A 16,775-nucleotide genomic window follows, 5' to 3' on the forward strand; every position below is an offset into this window, starting at 1 on the left:
AATAGATAATAGAATAGAAAATAACGGAAAGCCACGGCATCAATCCGTGATGCACCCGCACCTTGAATACTGTGTACAGTTCTGATTGCTCTGTCTCAAAAAAGATATATCAGAATTGGAAAAGGTGCAGAGAAGGGCAACAAAAAAGCTTAGGGGCATGAAACAGCGTCCGTCTGAGGCAAGACGAAAGAGACTGGAACGGATGACAAAGTGGGGATATGATAGAGGTCTATAAAATCAGGACTGGTGTGGAGCAAGTGAATAAGGAAGTGTTATTTCTTCCTTCATGTAACACAAGAACTAGGGGATCACCCAATGAAATTAATAGACAGCAGCTTTGAAAAGTACTTTTTCACACATCGCACAGTCAACCTGTGGAACTCACTGCCTGGGGATGTTGTGAAGGCCAAAAGTATAACTGGGTTCAAAAAAGAATTATAGATGTTCCTGGAGGATAAGTCCCTCGGTGGCTATTAGCCAGGAGGGGCAGGGATGGTGTCTCTAAGCCTCTGTTTGTCAGAAGCTGGGAATGGGCGACGGGATGGATCACTTGATGGTTCCCTGTTCTGTTCATTCCCTCTGGGGCACCTGGCACTAGCGACAGGACACTGATAGATGGACCATTGGGTTGACCCAGTGTGGCTGTTCTTTCACCTATTCACATCTGCTCTATCAGCTGCTCTTGCTGGATCGCTGAATTTGCTTCCAGAAGTAGCTGCCTGATGATCTGTCACTGCTGAGGACTGAACTCAGTGCCCTGGGACCAGTTTCCCTAGGGGGGGAAATGCCCCTTGCCCCATTCCCAGCCCATCCTCCCAATCAGCCAGTCCCACACCTTGGGCTGGACCAGAGCCGGCGTCCCCCAGAGAGGAAAGGCCCCATGTCCCATTCCCTGAGCCAGGCAGTTGGCAGCCAGCACCCCCTAAAGGGGAAATGCCCCATTCCCTGTCCCCACCCACCTCCAAGCCAGCCCGTGCCCCTTGGTTTTCTAGGTCTGATTTGGAGGACGAATCAGGAAATTTGAAGTTCTGGTTCCTACAGGAACATCTGCGAGTTGGGAGGTGGGGGGAAGGGGGCAGAATTTTGTTACTTTAGCAGGTGCTAAAATTATGCTTTAATCTCAGTTCCTGGTGCATCCTGTGATGATGTTGCCATGGAAACGAGTGCCGAACATGCCTGCCACACAGGGGCCCTGGCAATCACCCGCCCTCCTCGTCCCTACCTGCCAGGCCATGTTGGTGCCCAGAGCTGCCTGCAGACTGGCAGAGACCAGTACGGAGCACATGCAGTGGCTGGGACCACAAGATGGGCCGAGAGGGAGGGCAGATGCCACAGTCGCTGAGGCTGGGCTGCCTTGCCGTGGAAGGGGGCAGAAAAAAACATATGCAAGGCGACTGCCTGAGCATTCCTTGCCCAAGCTCTGCAGCCCTTCCCAGCCTCCCGCAGGCCCTGGCTCCCCCCAGCTCCCTGGTCCCTCCCCAAGCTTCACCCATGGCTGCCACCCCACCATGTCCTGGAAACCCAGGCCTTCAGCATCCTCATCTTGAGAGATGTCCTGACAAGACCAGGTCAGAGAGAGGGACCCAGGTGACATCCCCACCCGTACCAGCGCCAGCTGAAGTCCAACCAGGCCCTGGGATGAAATAGAATCAGACTTTACCACTGTTCAGTGCTGGACAGCGACTGGGTTATGCAGCACCCCCTGGCTCATCTATTCCCTGTAAATTAATACAACAGGCCTCAGGGACCTGTCCTGAGACCAATCTTATCTAATATTTCCATTAGTGACCTTGGCACAAAAAGTGGGTGTGCTAAAAAATTTGCAGAGGGCACAGAGTTGGGAGGTATGGGCAGTATGGAGGAGGACCGGATTATCATACAACCAGATCTGGAGGACTTTGAAAACTGCACTAATAGAAATGGGATGAAATGTAATAGTGCAAAGAACAAGGTCAAGAACTTAGGGACTGACTAACAAGAAGAATATTGTTATGAGCTGGGGATGTATCAGTTGGAAGCGACAGAGGAGGAGAAAGACCTCGGTGTATTGGGCCATCACAGGATGACTATGAGCCGCTAACGTGATGCGGCTGAAAAAGACTAATATAATCCTAGGATGGATCCCAGGCGAGGTATTTCCAGTAGAGACAGGGAAGTGTTATTGCCATTGTACAAGGCACTGGTGAGACCTCACCTGGAATACTGTGTGCAGTTCTGGTCCCTCAGGTTTAAGAAAGATGAATTCAGACTGGAACGGCTGCAGAGACCTACGGGGATGATCAGAGAAATGGAAAAGTAACCTTATGAGAGGAGACTTAAGGAGCTTGGCTTGTTTACTGTAACCAAACGCAGGCTGAGGGGAGATCTGATCGCTCTCTAGAAATACATCAGAGGGATAAACACGAGGGAGGCAGAGGAGTTATTTAAGGTAAGCACCAATGCGGACACAAGAACAAAGGGCTATAAACTGGCCATCAACGAGTTTAGGCTTGAAATGAGGCGAAGGTGAAGTTCTGGAACAGGCTCCCGGGGGGAGCAGTGATGGTGCCAGGAATGAGTTTGAAAATCTCTGGAGGGGATGGTCTGACGTTGCCTACCATGTCACGCGGCCCCATCGACTGCTGTTAACCAGTATCTCCGCCAGCCGGAGGTGGCTCAGTGGCGGGAGGGCTCTGAGTTACCACAGAGGATCTTTCCCTGGTGGCTGGCTGGTGGGGTTTGCCCACATGCTCAGGGTCTAACTGATCACCATATTTGGGGTCAGGAAGGAATCCTCCCCCAGGGCAGACTGGCAGAGACCCGGGCGGTTGGGAGGAAGATTCGCCTGCCTCTGAGGGGGCAGCAGGAGGTGGGCAAGGTTCTATGGCCTGCAATGTGCAGCTCAGACTGGATGTTCATGATAGTCCCTGCTAGCCAGAATGGCCCATGCAGGGAGATGGCAGAGGCCACAGACCCATTTCTTGGGGAGGGGGCATTGCCCAGCCTGGATGCTCCATGTCCCAGCATCTGGGCATTACCCCTGCCATTGCTCAGGGAAAAGCCTCCATGCCTGAGTGTGGGGAGACCCATGAGCTCAGCCCCTTGCAGGTCCCCCTGGGGCTGGTGCCCCCTCTCCTCTTAGCGCTACAGATCTGGCCTTGCTCCCCCCATGCCCGGGGTGTTGGGAACATAATGGGCTAGTGCCATCTGCCGCAGGGATGGCCAGGCACCCTGCGGGCATCTCCAGCACCTATGAGGGGGAGCAAGCTTTGGGGCTGGCCAGTGGAGAGGGCCACAGGTGGGGACCAGGAACGCCCAGAGGCTCTGCGGCAGCAGCTGGGATGGAAATTGTTTGTTTTTACGCTTCTCACCAAAAAACAAACTTCTAACGTTCCCCGGAAGAGACAAACCCACCTGCTGGGCTTTCAGCTCATGCGTCCTGCAAAGCACCCTGGTTCCCGGCCAGCTCCATGCCCGGCTCCCAGGTGAGGCAGGAGGCCACCTCAGCAGCAGGGACGCCAGCCAGCACGCATGCCCCTTGCCCAGCTCCCAGAGCCCAGCGAGAGCCCTTTGTTGCCCCACCCCACGGCTGGCGTGTGTGCGAGGCACTGGAGGGCTGGCGGCGCCGACAGCCGGGGCAGGACTTGCCCAGCCTCTGCATGGAGGAAGGAGGCTGAGCACAGCAGCTACAAAAAGAGATTCTTTATTGAGAGCAGCGTGTAAAAAACCTTGGCTGTCACAGCCCCCACGCAACCAACCTGACCCCCGGGCTCTGGGCTGGGAGGGGTCAGCGCGACACACCAGGAGCAGAGGGGCACCACCCCGGGAATCATACAAAAGAAGGCATCGGATAGTCAGGAAAGCGAGTGAGAATCTCCGTCATATGCCAGGCACTTGGTGTTCCTGCCGCTTGGCTTGCTGCGCAGGGCCATGGGCGGGGCAGGGGAGCAGAACCTCTGAATAAATACCCGGGTTCCTCGGCGACTCCGGGAGAGGATCTGCACGGCTCTCCTCGCCTGACAGCGGGCAGGGAGACGGCCCACAGCTCCGTGCCAGGCTGCCCCAAAGGAGAGGTTGGCAGCGGCGCGCGGGGGAGAGGGGAAGGCTGCATTGCACAGCGCGTCTCAGCCGGACGGGGGTTCCTGCCAGGCTCCCAGCGCCGAGGGACACGGAGCTCAGCCCCCCGGGATGGGGTCTGGCTGTGCTGGGTGGCGGGGGCTCGGGGAGGCAGAGGAGCCCTGGAAGTGGGCCGGGCCCCCCAGCATTCCCTGCTGCACACAAGGGCTGCCTGGAGCACCGTGGAGAGCAGAGGTAGGACCTGGAGGACACCATGCCAGCAGGCCGGGGAGAGGCCCCCCCAGCACCCAGTCCAGCCGTGATAACCCATGGTCCCTCTGGGCTCCGACTCGTCCCAGTCCGATGCTGGAGCCCGGCTCCCCCCATCCCCCTGCAAGCGGCTGGCTGCCCGCTCAGGCTCTGCTGTCGGACAGGCTGTCGCCCAGCGCGGTGGCAAGCTCACTGAAGGAGGGGCGTTCCTTGGGGCTGGCGGCCCAGCAGCGCTGCATCAGCTTGTAGAGCTTGGAAGGGCAGCCCTCGGGGTGGGGCAGCTTCATCTTCCCCACCTGTAAACCTGCAGGGACAGCAGGGACCCGGGGTCAGGGACAGGAGAGCTCTGGGGCAGGGCAGGTGTCAGGCCCCTGCAGGGACAGCAGGGACCCGGGGTGAGGGACAGGACAGCCCTGGGGCAGGGCAGGCGTCAGCCCCTGCAGGGACAGCAGGGACCCAGGGTGAGGGACAGGAGAGACCTGGGGCAGGGCGGGCATCAGCCCCTGCAGGGACAGCAGGGACCCGGGGTGAGGGACAGGAAAGCCTTGGGGCAGGACAGGCGTTGGCCCCCTCCAGGGACAGCAGGGACCCGGGGTGAGGGACAGGAGAGACCTGGGGCAGGGCAGGCATCAGCCCCTGCAGGGACAGCAGGGACCCGGGGTGAGGGACAGGAGAGACCTGGGGCAGGGCGGGCATCAGCCCCTGCAGGGACAGCAGGGACCCGGGGTGAGGGACAGGAGAGACCTGGGGCAGGGCGGGCATCGGCCCCTGCAGGGACAGCAAGGACCCGGGGTGAGGGACAGGAGAGACCTGGGGCAGGGCGGGCATCAGCCCCTGCAGGGACAGCAGGGACCCGGGGTGAGGGACAGGAGAGACCTGGGGCAGGGCGGGCATCGGCCCCTGCAGGGACAGCAGGGACCCGGGGTGAGGGACAGGAGAGACCTGGGGCAGGGCGGGCATCGGCCCCTGCAGGGACAGCAAGGACCCGGGGTGAGGGACAGGAAAGCCCTGGGGCAGGGCGGGTGTCGGCCTCCTGCAGGGAGAGCAGAGGCCCAGGGGGAGGGACAGGAGAGCCCTGGGGCAGGGCAGGTATCATGCCCCTGTAGAGACAGCAGAGGCCCGGGGCGGGGGGGACAGGAGAGCTCTGAGGCAGGGTGGGGCATTGGCCAAAGGCCCGGGGGGCTGGGGGTGAGGACAGCCCTGGGGCAGGGCAGGTGTCAGGCCCCTGTAGAGACAGCAGAGGCCCGGGGCGGGGGGGGACAGGACAGGAGTGCCCTGAGGCAGGGTGGGGCATTGGCCAAAGGCCCGGGGGGCAGGAGTGAGGACAGCCCTGGGGCAGGGCGGGTGTCAGGCCCCTGTAGAGACAGCAGAGGCCCGGGGCGGGGGGGACAGGAGTGCCCTGAGGCAGGGTGGGGCATTGGCCAAAGGCCCGGGGGACAGGAGTGAGGACAGCCCTGGGGCAGGGCAGGTATCAGGCCCCTGTAGAGACAGCAGAGGCCCGGGGCGGGGGGGGGACAGGACAGAAGAGCTCTGAGGCAGGGTGAGGCACTGGCCAAAGGCCCGGGGGGCTGGGGGTGAGGACAGCCCTGGGGCAGGGCAGGTGTCAGGCCCCTGTAGAGACAGCAGAGGCCCGGGGCGGGGGGGACAGGAGTGCCCTGAGGCAGGGTGGGGCATTGGCCAAAGGCCCGGGGGGCAGGAGTGAGGAGAGCCCTGGGGCAGGGCGGGTGACAGCACTGAGCCTGTGTGCAGGAAGCCTGGAGAGCCGGCCAGGTCCGAGGCCCTGAGCAGTCTGGGGAGGGCACAGGGATTGCCGGGGGTCACCGCGGGGCCTGTCCAGCCCTGGGCCCGACTCAGATACTGACCAGGACCCGCTGCTCCAGCAGCCTTCTCAGGAGCCGAGGAGAAGGCAACAGCCCACCATACCCCCCCGCCCAGCAACTTCCTCTGCCCAGCCCCGCCCAACCCTGGTGTGGGCGGTGCCCCACGTACCTGCCAGCACCTCGTCATCCGCCAGCTTGGCATGGGGCATCTCCCCGTGTGCGAAGACCTCCCACATGAGGACGCCGAAGGACCACACGTCTGACTTGGTGGAGAACTCGTCCTCCAGGACGGCTTCCGGGGGCATCCAGCGCAGCGGGATCCAGGCTTGGCGGAAGTGGTAATACTCACTGCAAAGTGAGACGGGGGTCAGGCCAGCCGGAGAGCGCCGCGCCGGGGAGCCAGCGTCTGGCCTGACGTACCTGTTATACACGTCCTTGCTGAGGCTCAGGGCCGACACCTTGACCTGCCTCTGAGCGCTGATCAGGCAGTTCCGGGCGGCCAGGTCCTTGTGCACAAACCTGCTGTTGGAGAGATGCTCCATCCCCAGGGCCACCTGGCTGCAGACAGACACCTGCCACAAGAGACACATCAGTGCCAGGCACAGGGCATCGCAGCACGGCCCACTCCTGTGCTGGGCCAGATCGGGGCTCGTACCCGAGGGGGCAGGCTCCAGGGCCCATCCTGGGGAGGATCGGGGCCCTCAGCCGGGCAGATTGGCCCTTTTAGCCCACCAGGGGTCACCGATGCTCCCTCACTGACCTTGTGTTTGTTGCTGAGGGGCTGAGGCTTGAGCGTCTCATCTTTGCTCTTGGAGATCCTCAGGAATTGCTTCAGGTCCCCCTGGCAAGGCCGAAATCACCATGTCAGCACGGCTCAGGGCAGCAAGGGGCTGTGTCTGTCAGAGGCATGAGCTCACCGCCCGCTGGGCAGCCAGCAAGAGCTCCAGCAAGGGGGCCCTGGCACTGCCAGTGCCGGGGGAGCGAGGGCTCCGGAGAGACCAGCATCCTCTCGGCCCCAGGTTTTAGACCAGCGCCCCCTTACACAGCTCTGCCCTCCCTCGCACAATGGGCAGCTGAGCCCCTAGGGCGGATCGGGGCTCCACCCGTTCCCCGTTTCCCAGCCGGGCCTTGGCACTCGGAGAGCCTGGACCAGGGGGGCCTGGCAGCTTGGCACCAGCCCAGGGCCAGGGGACCAGTAACCACATGCCCTGCTCCAGACAGACCCGCAGAGTCTCCGCTCCCTCCTGGACCATGCTGGGGGGGAGCCCTGCCTGGATCCCCACAGGGCAAAGCTGGCAAAACAGCCTCTAGATAGAGGAGGGAGCGGAGGGCCTGGCCACAAACCCAGCCTCCCTCCTCCGGCCCCTGAGGGCCTTGCTCCTTCCTGGGCGCTAGAGGGTCTCTCCCCACGCGGCATCTCCCAGCCTGCATTCAGCCCCACCCCTGGCCAGCAGGGCCCCTCCCTTACCAGATCCACGTACTCCAGGATCATGTAGTGCGGCTCTGCCTCACGGCACAGGCCCAGCAGCCGCCCCACGTTGGGGTGGCTCAGTTTGCCGAACATCTCCGCCTCGCGTCGGAAGTCCAGCTGCAGCTGCTCGTCTCTCGTCTGCAGGCTCTTCACCAGCACCAGCACCTCGCTCTCACTGTCCTCCAGACCTTTCGCCTTGGCCAGGAAGACCTCCCCGAACTCACCCTTCCCTGGAAGCAGAGGGCAGCGGGTCACCGGGAGGTGGACCACGTGCAGGGTCACCTCCGTGCAGCCCGAGCCCCCTGCCTCGCTGCAAACAGGAGAGCTGGAGCACAGAGAGGGGACGACTCACCTGAGTCGCCCAGCAGCTCAGGGGCAGAGCTGGGAAAGACCCCAGGTCCCGAGTCCCAGTTCAGCAACCTATCCACTAGGCCATGCTGCCGCCCTGGTTTCCTAAGCTAAGCTGGGGGAAGGCTGACCCAGCATTACTCTCGAAGCAGCCAGCAGGACAGCCGCCCCCAAAACGAGGGGGCTGAGGGACAGACACCACCCTGTACGGCACTTCTGAGAATGGCCCGTTCAGTGAGCGCGGGGAGCGGCAGCCATACAACGGGCCTGGAGCAAGGAGACAGGTGGCTGGTCCCAAGGGTGGGAGCTACCTGGCGTGGGCTCAGCTGGCACTCATGTCTGTGGGGACACACCCTCCCTCTCCAGCACCCATTCGGCTGGGAGGAGCAGTGGGACACTCCCTTGCAGCATTATCTAATTTCTGCCCAAAAGGAAGGAAACTCCCCCAGGAAGAAAATAAATCAGGGACCAGCGTGCAAGGCAGCCACATGCACGACACTCCCGGCGTATCACCGATCATTCACTCTATCCCGCCAGCGCGCACACAGCCCCGCTGCCGCCGTGTGGCCAGAGACAGGCGGCCAAGGCGTGAAGACCGAAGGCAGGTCACTGTGGGCAGCTAACCCCTCCATCCCAGCTGCCGCGGTTAGGCAGTCCCATCTGGAAGAGGGACCAGCCCTGGATGGCAGAGCCGAGAGCTTTGCCCAGCCTGGGGTTTTCACAAGCCCCGGTTCTAGGGGTAAGCAGCTGGGGCAGTGGGGCCAGCAGGGAGATGGGCATGAAGCATACCTCCCCCGCCGGAGACAATGTGCTGCCACTTGGGCACACAGGGTATGGCTGGCGGGTTACAGCCACACGTTCAGGGCAAGTGGCTAGGTTAGCGGTAAAGCCAACGCCCCTCTTCCACCGGCGTTCCTATCTGCTGATACCCAGCAAAGGAGCAGCAGGGCATTACCAAGGGCCCAGTCGGCTCTGCCCAAGAATGTTGTACAAGTGGGCATTCCTGGAGCCAGCACTGCCAGGAGCCGGGGGTATCTCTGTGCCCATGGAGTAGGGGCGGGTGACAGTTCTCATCCCCAGTGTTCTGTTGGAGGGGGTCAAGCTCCATGCAAGCTGATGGGGCTGGTCTTTCTGTTCTGCACAAGGGCACACAGGGAGGTTTCCATTATGCTAGCGCTGAGGCTGATTGCAGGACACCAGAACATGGCACGAGGAAACAGCCCTTCAGGGTGACAGCCCCTGGGGACTGAGAGCCGTGCCCGTGTGATACAGCAGCCCACTGCTGCCAGCCGGCAAAGGGCTCACTAGTCTTTACAAGCAACTCCTGTCTCAGACCTGACAAACTCGCTACACCTGATGCACCGCTCCCAGGATATTGCTCCATGAAGGGTAGCATGTGAGGGCTCTGCTGGAAGCTTGTAACTTCTCGATACCCCCCACTAGTGCAGCTGTGTGCGCAAGGGAGATTTAATGCTTCATGCAAGGCGGGGTGCCTAGCTCCGCGGCGGGGCAGCAGACGCTGCAAAAGGCTGAACTTTGGGGGGCAAAATCTACCAGACAGGCCAGGATTGGGTTTCGATGTAACCGTTTGTGTCCACTGCTCATGCTGGTTTCTAGTTGACTCTGTCCTTTCTGCAGTAAATCTCCTGTTTGGCTGTAACTGCACTGGAGGGCTGCATGTCAAAGGTAAAACCCAGGAGCTGGGGTCCCCTGTCGTAGGAAGGGAGGAACTCGGATTTTTGTGGTTATCCCGTGATTGGGGCTGGACACCGCAGGGGGACCCTGGGGAGAGACTCAGGGGACAGGGTGCATCTGCTGGCAGGCTGCAGGGCTGGTGCAGCCAGAGGAGAGTGCTTGAGTAGCAGCTGCCCAGCAGGTAACCCCCAGCTGGCACAGGCAGAGCACCCTCGGGCTGGGGGCAGGCAGCAGCCAGGTGTCTCCCAGCCCGGGAAGCGTCACGTCCTGGCTGAGCCTGGGTTCCGGACCTAGCTCCACTGCCCATACCCAGCGTCGTGATGCTCTGCAGATTGGCGCGGGGGAAATGCATCTTGTCGGTGGCGCTGTGCCTCTTGCTGGCACCGGAGCTACTGCCCAGATTGGTCAAGGCCACTTCTTCCTGGATCTCAGCCGTGGTTTGCCCGTTTTGCAGCAGAGTGCCACCTGCGAGGAAAACGGGGGCCGTCACTTCCCGGCGTGGGCAGCCAGGATCTCGGGTCACTGCCCCAATCGAGCTTGGAGAGCGCTCTGCCCCTCCACACACTCAAACCCCCACAAGACTGACATCCCGTCAGGGCTCAGCAGCGCTCTGCGAGACTAGAGAACATGGGCCTGGGAGCCTGATCCCACCTCGCCAGGCTCCTTACAGCCTGCAGGCCACTACTGGCTTCTCCAAGCCTGGTCCCTGGGAGACCTTCCGTTACCGCACCAACTGCACAGGGCTCTACCCATCACCAGAGGAACCGGCGCCTGAGTTCCCGGGCAGAGAGCGAGCTGGCCATGCCCAACGCAGCCCTCCAGCACGTGCCCTCTGAAGGGAGCTCAGCATGCAGGCTGGAGGAGGGGAAGCAGGGAATGCCTTGGCATGGGGGTCAGTTCTCATGTTCCCCACTGCTAGGGAAAGCCACAGAGGGGGTGCTGCCTTGCCCTGCCCGTCAGAGGGCACTGCATCCATGCACTGCGGGGGACTCTCCCTGCTGCGGCCCAGCCGCTCGCTGGGTCACTGCACAACCTGCCATACGGCAACCTGGCCAGCCTCTGCTGGCACCTGCACTGCCAATGGCACCAGCACAGGCTGCTCGGAGAGCCTGGGACCCCAGCCCCACGCTCCTGCCTGGCGTAGAAAGGACTCCGTGCTGATGGAAACAGAGCCAGCCCCAGTCGGTCCCCAGCCCGCTCCCAACGCACTGGGGCTGCGTGGGAGACCTGTGCCAAGCCCCGGCAGGCTGCTAAGGCCTGACCGTTCAGACACTCCATCTCGGGCTCCTCGCCCTCCGGGTGCTTCTTCAGCCGCTTGGCCTTCCTCCGCTTCTTGCAGTAGAACATGAGGGCCAGCACAATGATGATGTAGGCGACGGCTGCCCCGACCGACAGCCCGATGGTCTGGATCATCTTATACGGTGTGTGGCTGTTGGGACCTTCATCCCCTTCCGGAACAGGCTTGTCTGGGGGCAAGGGACACAGCGTGAGATGGCAGCGCAATGCACAGCTCAACATGCGGCCTGGCTTGGAGGGACGCGGCCCCAGGGAGCCCCTGGCTGGGTGGGACGCAGCTCACAGGGTGAGCGTGTGCAGGGGAGCCCCTGGCTGGGCGGGACGCAGTTCAGAGGGTGTGTGTGTGCAGGGGAGCCCCTGGCTGGGTGGGACGTGGCCCCGGGGAACCACTGGCTGGGTGAGACGCAGCTCACAGGGTGCGTGCGTGCAGGGGGCCCCTGCCTGGGCGGGAAGTTGCCCCAAGGAGCCCCTAGCTGGGTGGGACGCGGCTCACAGGGTTAGCATGTGCAGGGGAGCCCCTGGCTGTGCGGCACGTGGCCCCAGGGAGTCCTGGCTGGGCGGGACACGGCTCAGAGGGTGCGAGCATCCAGGGGAGCCCCTGGCTGGGCAGGATGTGGCCCCAGGGAGCCCCTGGCTGGGCGGGATGCAGCTCAGAGTGAGCATGTGCAGAGGAGCCCCTGGCTGGGCGGGACGTGGCCCCAGGGAGCACCTGGCTGGGAGGGATGTGGCCCCGGTGAGCCCCTGGCTGGGAGGGATGAGGCTCAGAAGGTGTGTGTGTGCAGAGGAGCCCCTGGCTGGGTGGGACGTGGCCCCAGGGAGCCCCTGGCTGGGCAGGACGCGGCTCAGGGTGTGCGCGTGCAGGGGAGCCCCTGGCTGGGCGGGACACTCTGTTGGGGGTGCTCTTTGCCCTGAGTGAGTCCAGACCCCAATACCTCCGCTGTGCTGCCACTGAAGCCCCAGTGGTCCAGCTCCAACCCCCACTTGGCTGTCTCCACATTGCCCTCACGGTGCCGTGTGCAGGAATGGTGACCTGCCAGCATGGCAGAACGGTGCTACAGGAACAGGAGACCCTCCCTCGACTGCACAGAGGTGCCCGTGCAGAGAGGAGAAGCCCGCCTGCCCTGCCTCCCCCAGCTGCTGTTCCCACTGGTGGCTGAGCTGCTCCTGCCCAAGTCCCCAAGGAGGGCTCGAGGGCGCCTCCTACCTACGACATAGAGGATGGCGTCACGGTGTTTGATGTTGCAGCTGTTGCCAGCAATACACGTGTACCTCCCGGAGTCGTCCGTAGTGACGTCGTAGATCACCAAGGAGCCGTTGGGCATGATCTGGATCCTGTGAACAACAGGCACCCCCATAGCAGCACGTAGGGGGTGTCCCGGGTGCTAGGTGCTGCGCAAACCCCAGGCAAGGCCCTCCCAGGACACAGTATGTGAGGCCAGAGCAGAGGGGAGCAGCAGGGGTCGAGGGCCCGGGTTCCTGTTTGGTCTGTGCAGCCAGGGATGGCAGGGAGGGAGACTGGGAATTCTTAGTCATGTTTTCTATGAACAATACCGTGTACCTCAAAATAGCTCCGCTACCCCCATATTCCTCCAGGTGCCTCCTGGCCTGCACGGAGCCAGCAGCCAGCTGGCCCTCTGCAAAGTGCTGCCCTCCAACACTGCGTGACTGTGCAGAGCACTTTCTGGCACACTCCCGGAACGCCTGTGTGGGCATCTGATCCAGCCGAACATCCGTCCGGGGCCTCAAATACGTCAGCACAGCAAGATCCCACCGGCACTGCCACTGCGACCGACGCCGCTGAGACAGGAGAGCGGTTCTCACCGCTGAGACGCATGTGCCTGCACACCCAGCGGGAGAGCACAGGGCCCAGCAAAGGGCGTGAATGAGGTATGTGCTGGGTCAGGCATGCACGGTGCTGGCTGCCCCCCAGTCAGCGCTCTCTCCTCTGCCTTGGTTCCACCGCTCTGCTGCTGGTGAAAGGGGCCAGGAGGCAGAAAGTTTGAGCCCTGGCACCACTCCTCAAGCCTTAGCCCTGCTAGGGGCCTCGCTCTCCCTGCCCACCCTGCGCTCAGCCCCTTAGCCGCGGCTGTCGGTGACGCTGCCCTGTCAGACGTTGGACACCTGCCTCGAGGAACTGGACCAAAGCCTCATCTCCCCTCAGCCCTGTAACTAGACTGGTCCAGTTGAAGCAGTGCTGCATGGGAAGGGCTGTACCTACCCCGGAGAAGGCGCCTTTCTCTCAGTCTAGCTGTGCCCGCGCTAGGGCCTAACTACAGCTGGAGAACAGCACCTGGGAGCCAGCTCTGCTGGTACCACCACCAAGTGCACAGCTGTCCTGAGCACTTAGCTCCTCACACCGTCCTGGGCTGCTCTCCCTCAGGGACTCCAGTGGCCTCCCAGGCCTGTGGTGGCCTTGCGAGGGAATGGACTCCGCTGCTCCCCGAGATTGGTGCCAATGACTCTCCTGCTCCTGGCAAGAGGCCCCACTCCTGTGCTCCTCGGTGGCTCAGCTGGTGAGCTCTGCTGGAGCAGGCTTCTCAATGGCCTGGGCCCAGGGTACCCCCTCCATAGCTGGGCCTTGCCTTAAAGCCTCAGCTCCCGAAGGCAGGGGATTCCCAGTCACAGCTCTCACTCACAGAGCAGTGCAGGAAACCACCCAATGACCAATATTCCCCAGGGGATTGGTCTGGTCTCCAGGTCTGGGGCCTGGCCCAGGAGCGTGGAAGGCTGGGGATGGTGCTCCCAGCTGGCCCTCTGACACAGCTCCAGGATGGGCCGGAGGCAACCAGCCCACATGCCACACATGCCCAAGGCAGGAGAGCTCAGGTTCCAGAGGGGTGCAGAGAGAGGGCTCCATACCTGGGTAAAAGCTTGCTGGGATCTAGAATCCTCTCCTTCCCCTTCCACTGGATGTGTGGCACTGGGTCGCCCTCGGCCTGGCACCGCAACACGGCTGTGTGCCCCTGGTACACCGTCGTGGGCTCTGGCTCCAGCTTAAAGGTGATGTAAACTGAACACAGAGGTCACAGCAGCTCAGCGCCGATGCATGTACTTCTCCTACTGCCGCTGCCCACCGCCCACTGCCAGGTCTGCGCAGGCTCCCTGGACATCCCAGCTCTGGGGAGGGAGGTCAGAGCAGGGCCCAGGCGAGGGGTCAGTGTGGGACAGGACAGCTCCCCGCAGGTGGCGTTCCCCAGTGCCACAGGCTGCAGCGGGGAGCTGGCAGAGCCGTAGGCAGGAGAGGGAGCTGCACAAACAGCACTGGGTTTCGGGTTGACTCGCGGACGAACAGACACCGCCAGCAGCTCAGCTGACTGAGAGGCCACAACCTGCAGCACCAGTAGGTGCGAAGGGCCCCTGGGGTTGGAAGCCTGAGGCCAGAGCATGTTTCCTTCCTCAGGACAGCTATTTAGGGGTGGTGCCCAGGCAATGCCCCTCACCTCCCTGGAGCAGGGACCGAGCCGGGAGGTGTGCAGCACTCACCTGCCACCGTGAGCTGCACCGTGGCCCGGATCTCGCCCTGGGGGCTGTTGGAGGCGATGCACGTGTAGTTACCAGCGTCGCTCCGGCTCACCTTGTGGAAGTGCAGGGCGCCAGCGCTCAAGCTGACATGAGCCGGCAGGCTGCTCCCGTCTGGAGGGCAGGAATGGGGGGTTACGCTGCAGCCAGGAGTCTCTGGGCACTGTGGGTAGCCTGGGCTCCCCATCGCTGCAGTGCTGGCAAAGCAGGGAACGTGTGCCCAGAAGGGCACCGAGCTACCCGGCCAGGCCAGAGGCCTTAGGCCAGAACAATCCCTAGTGCTGAGCCCAGCCACCCCCATGCCAGGAAGCCCAGCCCCAGGCAGTCCGGAAACATCCCATGTCCCCACCCCTCACCTGTTTTGACCCACCGGATGGTGGGCTTCTGGCGGCCAGTGGCTGAGCAGGACACGGTGACCTCCTTGTCCAATTCCATGCACTGCAGGGGCTGCGGGGGGGGCGTGAACTTCAGCTTCTCTGGAACAAACACAGACGGGGCAGTCAGGCCAGAGACCCCTGAGTGTAACTGACCCCACTGCCTACCCGTGCGGGCACTGGGAGCCGTGCCTGGATATCCGTGCCAGGAGCTGGGAGGCCGTGCCTGGAGACCCGAGCTGGCACCAGGGTCCGTGTCTGGATACCTGTGCTGGCACCGGGAGCCGTGCCTGGATACACGTGCTAGGAGCTGGGAGGCCGTGCCTGGAGACCCGAGCTGGCACCAGGGTCCGTGTCTGGATACCTGTGCTGGCACCGGGAGCCGTGCCTGGATATCCGTGCCAGGAGCTGGGAGGCCGTGCCTGGAGACCCGAGCTGGCACAAGGGGCCATGCCTGGAGACCGCGCCGGGAGCAGGGGGAGGCTGTGCCTGGAGACCCATGCCAGGAGCTGGGGACCGTGCCTGGAGACCCGCGCTGGCACTGGGGGCACTATTGCACACACAGGCGGGGGCCCTGGCTGGAGACCCAGCCCTGCTACACACGCACATGGGGAGCGGGGGCCCCAGCTGGAGACCCGGCCCTGCTGCACACGCACACGGGGAGCAGGGGCCCCAGCTGGAGACCTGGCCCTGCTGCACACGCATATGGGGAGCGGGGGCCCCGGCTGGAGACCCACCCCTGCTGCACACGCATATGGGGAGCGGGGGCCCCGGCTGGAGACCCGCCCCTGCTGCACACGCTCACGGGGAGTGGGGACCCCGGCTGGAGACCCGCCCCTGCTGCACACGCACATGGGGAGCGGGGGCCCTGGCTGGAGACCCACCCCTGCTGCACATGCACACGGGAGCAGGGCTCACGCTCGAAGAGCCAAGGAGCCACAGAGGGAGAGGCCTGAGGCTCAGAGCCCAGAGCAGCCGGTGTCCCAGCCCAGGGGTGCGGTGCCTACCCAAGCAGTGGGAGCAGGGGCAGGGGGGGTCCCCGCGGCAGCATGCAGCCGCCCAGCCTACCCAGGACGTGCACACGAGCATATCCCTCGATGCTGCCCGCCGGGGTGCTGCTCACACACTTATACACGGTCCCGTCGTACACCTCCACGTTGTTTATGCGCAGCGTCCCGTTCTCCGAGATCTCAAAGCGCAAGTCCTGCCCAGCCAGAACAGAGGCATCAGTCCTGCTGCCCTCCCCGACCCGCCCTGGCCCACAGACCCATTGCATGCACAGCCCATGGCTGGCTCAGTGTGCTGAGCTCTGCCGCCTCCCCTGCCAGGGCTCAGGCTGGGACCTGGTCCACTGGAGCAGGCTGGGGGGCAGGGGTTAGGGAGACATGCAGGGGGTCCTAGCACTGGGAAAGGCTCATGGATTGGAGCTGCCCTATGCAGCCAGGGCAGCAGGGTGTGAGCCTGCTCCCTGGACCCACGCGCAGCCCGGGGACGACAGGGATGAGCAGGTTCCAGGGCTGCCTGGCCAGCGGCAGAGCGCGGGTGCTGGGAGCGCGGCCGGGCTGGCTGCGGATTGATGCACCTCACTCACCTCGGAAATGGAGACACCATTGCGGTACCAGGTGACGGTGGGCTTCAGGGAGGCCTTGCTGAGGCAGTGGAGATAGCCCGGCTTCCCCTCCTCCAGCTGGCTGTCCCTGGGCATCTCCACCCACCTGGGCACCGCTGGGGAAGAGGGGACAACATTACCTGGGTGCCCACCGGCAGCGCGGTGCTTGCCTTAGACACACCAGGACCCTGGCAGTGCCCCTGGCTGGCCTGGAGAGCTTGGGCACTGCACCACCCGCCTGCCCAACTCTGACTGCTGGTGACGTGACATCCGGGGCAGCAGGAGCTCGGCACTGTAATGTGGGCATGGGGCAGGGGGCCTCTGGGAAAGGCCCTACC

The 16,775-nt window shown here is 63.1% G+C and overlaps 1 protein-coding gene across 2 annotated transcripts in view; it reads right to left on the reverse strand.

Moving 5' to 3' along the window:
* Positions 1 to 3,666: 3,666 nt before the first annotated feature.
* PTK7 (protein tyrosine kinase 7 (inactive)) overlaps positions 3,667 to 16,775 on the reverse strand; it is a 108,195-nt gene continuing 95,086 nt past the window's right edge. Inside the window, exons 8-20 of one of the 2 annotated variants that reach the window (XM_030558148.1) lie at positions 16,420 to 16,553; positions 15,897 to 16,032; positions 14,811 to 14,930; positions 14,419 to 14,568; positions 13,795 to 13,945; positions 12,140 to 12,267; positions 10,902 to 11,105; positions 9,949 to 10,104; positions 7,594 to 7,826; positions 6,886 to 6,966; positions 6,546 to 6,697; positions 6,295 to 6,473; positions 3,667 to 4,609 (exon numbers count right to left, since the gene is read on the reverse strand). In XM_030558148.1, coding sequence (XP_030414008.1) covers positions 4,449 to 4,609; positions 6,295 to 6,473; positions 6,546 to 6,697; positions 6,886 to 6,966; positions 7,594 to 7,826; positions 9,949 to 10,104; positions 10,902 to 11,105; positions 12,140 to 12,267; positions 13,795 to 13,945; positions 14,419 to 14,568; positions 14,811 to 14,930; positions 15,897 to 16,032; positions 16,420 to 16,553 — 1,985 coding nt within the window. In that variant the 3' untranslated portion in view covers positions 3,667 to 4,448. The remainder of the gene's footprint in view (positions 4,610 to 6,294; positions 6,474 to 6,545; positions 6,698 to 6,885; positions 6,967 to 7,593; positions 7,827 to 9,948; positions 10,105 to 10,901; positions 11,106 to 12,139; positions 12,268 to 13,794; positions 13,946 to 14,418; positions 14,569 to 14,810; positions 14,931 to 15,896; positions 16,033 to 16,419; positions 16,554 to 16,775) is intronic. The other variant, XM_030558147.1, reaches the window with a different exon arrangement.

Source organism: Gopherus evgoodei, chromosome 3 (assembly GCF_007399415.2).
Source record: "Gopherus evgoodei ecotype Sinaloan lineage chromosome 3, rGopEvg1_v1.p, whole genome shotgun sequence".
Taxonomy (NCBI): domain Eukaryota; kingdom Metazoa; phylum Chordata; order Testudines; family Testudinidae; genus Gopherus; species Gopherus evgoodei.